The sequence below is a fragment of the Chelon labrosus genome, assembly GCF_963514085.1.
Source record: "Chelon labrosus genome assembly, contig: SCAFFOLD_39, whole genome shotgun sequence".
NCBI classification, from domain to species: Eukaryota; Metazoa; Chordata; class Actinopteri; order Mugiliformes; family Mugilidae; genus Chelon; species Chelon labrosus.
The window spans coordinates 267501-275000 of NW_028181538.1; the positions used below are offsets into that span (position 1 = coordinate 267501).

General features: G+C 49.8%; 1 protein-coding gene across 2 annotated transcripts in view; it reads left to right on the top strand.

Annotated features, from left to right (window-relative positions):
* adhfe1 (alcohol dehydrogenase iron containing 1) overlaps window positions 1–5596 on the top strand; it is a 6280-nt gene extending 684 nt beyond the window's left edge. For both annotated transcript variants that reach the window (XM_084575417.1, XM_084575418.1), the window contains 12 exons: window positions 1–40; window positions 130–183; window positions 716–870; window positions 984–1180; window positions 1274–1351; window positions 1426–1531; window positions 1612–1764; window positions 3151–3249; window positions 4577–4655; window positions 4723–4819; window positions 4906–5063; window positions 5360–5596. The exon at window positions 1–40 is cut by the window's left edge. In XM_084575417.1, the coding sequence (XP_084431543.1) occupies window positions 1–40; window positions 130–183; window positions 716–870; window positions 984–1180; window positions 1274–1351; window positions 1426–1531; window positions 1612–1764; window positions 3151–3249; window positions 4577–4655; window positions 4723–4819; window positions 4906–5063; window positions 5360–5443 (1300 nt within the window). In that variant the 3' untranslated portion in view covers window positions 5444–5596. The remainder of the gene's footprint in view (window positions 41–129; window positions 184–715; window positions 871–983; window positions 1181–1273; window positions 1352–1425; window positions 1532–1611; window positions 1765–3150; window positions 3250–4576; window positions 4656–4722; window positions 4820–4905; window positions 5064–5359) is intronic.
* The last annotated feature ends 1904 nt before the right edge of the window (window positions 5597–7500 follow it).

Below are 7500 nucleotides of genomic sequence, written 5' to 3' on the forward strand. Positions count from 1 at the left end.
GTCTCCGTGCACCGTCAGGAAGACGGACTACGCCTTCGAGGTGACTCACCAGACACTGATTTAAGCAGCAGCAGCAGCAGAAGAAGAAGAAGGTCACTGTTTGTTTATCTGACTGTTTGTTTCTGTCAGATGGCGAGTTCCAACATCAGATATGGGGGCGGAGTCAGCAGAGAGATCGGCATGGTAACCACAATGATGAGTTCACTGACCAGGAAACATCTGGATCAGCTGAGATGGACCGTGTTGTTGTTGACGTTGTTGTTGTTGATGTTGTTGACGTTGTTGTTGTTGACGTTGTTGTTGACATTATTGACGTTGTTGTTGACGTTGTTGACGTTGTTGTTGTTGACGTTGTTGACGTTGTTGTTGTTGACGTTGTTGTTGTTGACGTTGTTGTTGTTGACGTTGTTGTTGACATTATTGACGTTGTTGTTGACGTTGTTGACGTTGTTGTTGTTGACGTTGTTGTTGTTGATGTTGTTGACGTTGTTGTTGTTGACGTTGTTGTTGTTGACGTTGTTGTTGTTGACGTTGTTGTTGACATTATTGACGTTGTTGTTGACGTTGTTGACGTTGTTGTTGTTGACGTTGTTGTTGTTGATGTTGTTGACGTTGTTGTTGTTGATGTTGTTGTTGACGTTATTGATGTTGACGTTGTTGTTGTTGACGTTGTTGACGTTGTTGTTGTTGACGTTGCGGCCCGGTTCTCCTGCAGGACATCCAGAACCTCGGGGCCCAGAACGTGTGCGTGATGACGGACAAGAACTTGTCTGGTCTCCGTCCGGTGGCGGTCGTCCTGGAGTCTCTGGTGAAGAACGGCGTCTCGTTCAAAGTCTACGACAACGTCCGGGTGGAGCCGACTGACTCCAGGTGAGGTGGAGGGGGGGTGAGGGCTAGGGTGCTGCTTTCTGATTGGCCGACAGGTGTCCAGTCAGCTGCTTCCTTGTCCTCATAAGTGCAGTAACATCCCGTGTGTGTCACAGCTTTAAAGACGCCATCTCATTCGCTAAAAACGAGTCGTTTGACGTGTTCGTGGCGGTGGGCGGCGGCTCTGTGATTGACACGTGTAAGGCGGCCAATCTGTACGCGTCCCACCCCGACGCTGACTTCCTGGACTTTGTCAACGCTCCGATTGGTCGAGGGAAGCCGGTGACAGGAGCCGTGAAGCCGCTCATCGCAGGTAAATGCCGACGCCCCCCCCCCTCCGTCTCTAGTCTCTTTCTGTCCGTTCCTTTAAGTCTCTCATGCTCCGCCCCCCGACCCCCCGACCCAGTTCCAACCACGGCGGGCACCGGCAGCGAGACGACCGGAGTCGCCATCTTTGACTACGAGCCACTCAAAGCTAAGACAGGTGAGTTCAGAGGTGACATGTTAGTGACATCACTGGTGACATCAGCGTGACTCTGAGCTGTGATTGGCTGACAGGCATCGCCAGCAGAGCCATCAGACCCACGCTGGGTATTGTGGACCCCTTGCACACACTGAGCATGCCCGAGAGAGTCGCCGCCAACAGCGGCTTTGACGTCCTGTGGTCAGTCCTCGCCGTACGTTTGTCAGTGTTGCTGTTTTTGTTGTCTGTTACCATGGAAACAGTTGTGTTCTGTCCGTTAGCCACGCCCTGGAGTCGTACACCGCCCTGCCCTACGACAAGAGGAGCCCCTGCCCCCCCAACCCCATCAACCGCCCTGCCTACCAGGGCAGCAACCCCATCAGCGACGTCTGGTCCCGCCACGCCCTCCACGTGGTCGCCAAGTACATGAAACGGTAAAAACTGGTTCAACCTCAGAGGAGCTGGAACGGTTCCCTGAGGAACTCCATCATTTATCACTGAGTCCAGAGAACTTTATAAAAGTGACTCAAATCATCCTGAAGTAGACAAAGACTAAAGTGAGCCAATATTACATATCATGTCCTCCTTGTCTCCAGTATCTGCTGTGACCTCCTTGTCACTAAATGTTTCTGGTAACAGCTGATCAGTGGTCTACAGCAGCTTGGAGGAATTTTAGCCCATTCCTCAGAACAGAACCACTTCAGTTCTGAGATGTTGGTGGGTTTCCTCACATCAACTGCTTGCTTCAGGTCCTTCCACAACATTTCTATTGGATTAAGATCAGGACTTTGACTTGGCCGTTCCTAAACATTCATCTTGTTCTTCTTTAACCGTTCTTCTGTAGAACCACTTGTGTTCTTGGGCTCGTTGTCTTGCTGCATGACCCAGTTTCTCTTCACATTCAGCTCATGGACAGATGTCCTGACATTTTCTTTTAGAGTTCACTGGTAGAATTCAGAATTCATTGGTCCATCAATGATGACAAGCCGTCCTGGTCCAGATGCAGCAGAACAGGCCCAAACCAGGACATTAGCACCCCCATGTTTGATGGAGGGATGAGGTTCTGATGCTGGAATGATGCAGTGTTGGTTCATCTCATTTAAACCAAACTATTCTACTTTGGTCTCATCTGTCCACTAAACATTGTCCCAATAGTCTTCTGTCTTGTCCACATGATGTTTAGAAATGTTCTTCTTGGAGAGCAGTGTCTTTGTCCATCACACCATGGTTGTTCAGTGGATTCATCAACATTAACATCAGCCAATGAGAGAGAGGCCTTTAGCTGCTTAGAAGTTCCCCTGGGTTCCTCTGGGACCTCTCAGACTATTATGGAGTGATCTTTGTTGGTGGACCACTCCTGTGGAGGGGAACAGTCGTCTTCAATCTGTCTGACTGTGGATTATTTGTGGGTTCCAAACTCTTTAGAGATGGTTCTGGAACCTTTTCCAGCCTGATGAGCAACAACAACTCTTTCTCTGAGCTCCTCAGAAAGCTCCTTTGTCCACAAACATGTGTTGTGAAGATCAGACTGAGACAAATCCCTGATTTATTGAAACTAAACCAGGAACTGAACCACACCTGAGTCTCATTACATTGATGGAAACACTTCTGAACACATGGATTCTGATTGGATCCTAGAGGAGCTCCTCTCTGATATGTAATATTGGATCATTTTCCTGTATAAACAAATCTAGTCTATATTAGTGTTTGGTGTGTGGTTGGGTTCTTTGTCAACTTTCAGGATGTTTTAAATAATTTGTGTGAAGAAATGAAAACCCTGAATGTGTCACAGCTTTGTAGTAAATGTTGACTGGTTCCAGAGCTGTGAGGGACCCTGAAGACCTGGAGGCTCGGTCCAGCATGCATCTGGCCAGTGTGTTCGCTGGGATCGGTTTTGGAAACGCTGGAGTTCATCTGTGGTGAGAAACGTTTATTTGTTCTGTGTGTAGTCTGCATGTTCTCCCTGTGTCTGCGTGGGTTCTCTCCAGGTTCTCCAGCTTCCTCCCACCGTCCAAAGACATGCTGGTTAGGTTCATTGGTGATTCTAAATTGGCCGTAGGTGTGAGTGTCTCTCTGTGTTAGTCCTGCGATAGACTGGAGACCTGTCCAGGGTGGACCCCCCCTCTAGACCAATGACAGCTGGGACAGACTGGAGACCTGTCCAGGGTGGACCCCCCCCTCTAGACCAATGACAGCTGGGACAGACTGGAGATCTGTCCAGGGTGTACCCCCCCTCTAGACCAATGACAGCTGGGACAGACTGGAGACCTGTCCAGGGTGGACCCCCCCCTCTAGACCAATGACAGCTGGGACAGACTGGAGACCTGTCCAGGGTGGACCCCCCCCTCTAGACCAATGACAGCTGGGACAGACTGGAGACCTGTCCAGGGTGGACCCCCCCTCTAGACCAATGACAGCTGGGACAGACTGGAGACCTGTCCAGGGTGGACCCCCCCTCTAGACCAATGACAGCTGGGACAGACTGGAGACCTGTCCAGGGTGGACCCCCCCCTCTAGACCAATGACAGCTGGGATAGACTGGAGACCTATCCAGGGTAGACCCCCCCCCCCCCCAGACCAATGACAGCTGGGATAGACTGGAGACCTGTCCAGGGTGTACCCCCCCTCTAGACCAATGACAGCTGGGTCAGACTGGAGACCTGTCCAGGGTGGACCCCCCCTCTAGACCAATGACAGCTGGGATAGACTGGAGACCTGTCCAGGGTGTACCCCCCCTCTAGACCAATGACAGCTGGGACAGACTGGAGACCTGTCCAGGGTGGACCCCCCCTCTAGACTAATGACAGCTGGGACAGACTGGAGACCTGTCCAGGGTGGACCCCCCCCTCTAGACCAATGACAGCTGGGATAGACTGGAGACCTGTCCAGGGTAGACCCCCCCCCCCCCCTAGACCAATGACAGCTGGGATAGACTGGAGACCTGTCCAGGGTAGACCCCCCCCCCCCCCCCCCCCTAGACCAATGACAGCTGGGATAGACTGGAGACCTATCCAGGGTAGACCCCCCCCCCCCCCCCCCCCCCCAGACCAATGACAGCTGGGACAGGCTCCAAACCCCCATGACCCTTCACAGAATGAATGAATGTTCTGTGGTTGAACCAGGAATCTGATGTTTGACTCTTCTACCAGAGCAGCGTCTCTAAGCATGTATTAGCACATGTTAGCACATGTTAGCACGTGTTAGCACATGGGTTAAATGTACCTAGCATGTGTCTGTGTGTTTCAGTCATGGGATGTCCTATCCGATCGCAGGGAACGTGAAGACCCACTCGGCGCAGGGCTACAGCGTGGAGCACCCCCTGGTGGTGAGTGACCAGACAACGACCATGAACGATGTTGATGAACAGGAAGTTGAACTGTGTTTGTCCTCAGCCTCACGGACTCTCTGTCGTCCTCACGTCTCCGGCCGTCTTCACCTTCACTGCCCCCATGTGTCCAGAGCGCCACCTGGAGGCTGCAGAGATCCTCGGTACGTGAACGCCTCGTGGTACAGCAATGCCACGTTAGACTGATGCGTTCAGGTGCAGTAACAGACTCTCCCTGCGTTGCGTTCAGGTGCAGACGTCCGTCAGGTGAAGCGTCAGGATGCTGGGGCCGTTCTGTCCGACACGCTGCGTCAGTTCCTGTTTGAGCTTCAGGTGGAGGACGGACTGGAGGCTGTAGGCTACAGCAGGGACGACATCCCAGCTCTGGTGAAGGGGACCATCCCCCAGGTGAGTCCACCCGTCCCCCAGGTGAGTCCACCTACCCCCCAGGTGAGTCCACCGGTCCCCCAGTTGAGTCCACCCGTCCCCCAGGTGAGTCCACCTACCCCCCAGGTGAGTCCACCCGTCCCCCAAGTGAGTCCACCCGCCCCCCAGTTGATGTTAGTTTCCCAGTCATCAGTTACTCTGGGCAGACGTACCTGTAAATAACGTTAACTCATTTCCTGGTTGGTCATCAGGTTCCAACCCTCATGTTTATTGGTTGATGGGGTAGTGACACATTTCTTCTTCTTCTGTGGTTTCAGGAGCGAGTGACCAAACTGTCTCCCAGAGAGCACACAGAGGAGGACCTGAGCCAACTGTTTGAGGCCTCCATGAAGCTCTACTGATGAGACACAGCTAACTGCTAACGGCTAACCGCTAAAAGCTAACCGCTGACGGCTAACCGCTAACAGATCTGAGCCGATCTGTTAGTTCCTCCTGTGGCCACTAGGTGCTGCTGTTTCTGAGGAACGCTGTTTTAAGACAGATCGATGAATTGATGAATGATTCATGATTTAATGTTTTTAATGATTTAATGATTTTAATGTTTTAATGATTTAATGTTTTAATGTTTTAATGATTTTAATGTTTTAATGATTTTAATGTTTTAATGTTTTTAATGATTTAATGATTTTAATGATTTAATGATTTAATGTTTTTAATGATTTAATGATTTTAATGTTTTAATGATTTTAATGATTTAATGTTTTAATGTTTTTAATGATTTAATGATTTTAATGTTTTAATGATTTTAATGTTTTAATGATTTTAATGATTTAATGTTTTAATGTTTTAATGATTTTAATGATTTTAATGTTTTAATGATTTTAATAATGATTTTAATGTTTTAATGATTTTAATGTTTTCAACGTTGCTCCAGATTTTCTTGGACCTGGTTCGCTCCAGTTCATGAACTAATCTCCTCTAGTAATAAATAAAGCTGATGAAAACATGAATGCAGGTGTCCTACAGTGAATTATTTCTCAGGTGAAGGCAGAGAACCATGAGGTTCATCCTCAGAGGAACATGATCTGGTTCCTCATGTTTCTATCCAACATAGTCACAGTGAGGTGTGTTTCTCAGAAGACCTTTAATCCAGGTTAATCTGATCCAGGAACAGTCCTTATATAAACTGGTTTGACCCTGAACGCAGCACAGAGCTGAAAACGCTTTCTCTGAAGCTGACTCATGTTTGACCCGAGGACGCTACTGAGCATGTGCAGACGCGTGTGAGGATTAGCGTGGGTATTTAGCGTCTCCGTCTTTGAGCGTCTTCAGTCATGCAGCAGATCTACAGACACAGACACCAACACCTGGAGGTCTACACCACCGTCTTCTCTCCTCAAGGTCAGTCCACTCACTTCCTGTCAGCACCACCACCACTGATCAACAGGTTCTGATGGAGCCGACCAATCAGCACGGAGGACCAGCTTCTGGTTCTGATCCTGGTCCTGGTTCTGAACCAGACTCTGGTCCTCCTGGTTCTGGTTCTGATCCTGGTTCTGAACCAGACTCTGGTCCTCCTGGTTCTGATCCTGATCCTCCTGGTTCTGAACCAGACTCTGGTCCTCATGGTTCAGGTTCTGATCCTGGTTCTGAACCAGACTCTGGTCCTCCTGGTTCTGGTTCTGATCCTGGTTCTGATCCAGACTGTGGTCCAGATTAAAAGCTCTTGTTTGTCTCAGTTTGCAGATCGAGGACAAGGAGGAGACACATCAGAGACGAGAAGGTAAAAAACTTTATTTAAACTGAGACTGTTAACGAATGAACACATGAATGAGATCAACACGTTGATCACTGCGGTGTGTGTGTGTGTGTGTGTGTGTGTGTTCTCTCAGTGAAGGTCCTCACAGAGACACAGAACCCATCCTGAGTGTGTGTGAGCTAATCAGTGTTACATCATGACCTCTGACCTCTGAGTATTTCTGACTTAAAGCTGCTCCATCCACTCATCACTCAATTAATCGTCCACCTGTGTGTGTGTGTGTGTGTGTGTGTGTGGTGGGGGGGGGCGTCCTCCGTCCTCCGTCCTCCCGTGGGGGGGGGCTCTAACCAGCCTCTGCTCTGTGGCAGCTGGTGGTGGCTGTGACCCAGCACCGGTCTTGCTGGCCCAAGGAGCTGGACCTGAACCAGGGGGACCAGATCCAGGTTCTGTTTGAGAAGGACGAGGTCTGGTGGTTTGGACGACTGTCCAACGGAGACCAGGGGTTCTTCCCTGCAGCATGTGTGGAGCCGCTACAGGTAACCACACCTGGTGTTCACCACAGGAATCACTCAGGTCTTTTACTTTGAAAAGCTAGAACGTTTTAATGTGAAGGTCTGACAGGAAGTCAACAAGCTTCTGTCTTTAGTTCATCCGTTCATAAATACAGGTGAACTGATGAACCTCAGATGATGATGTAAC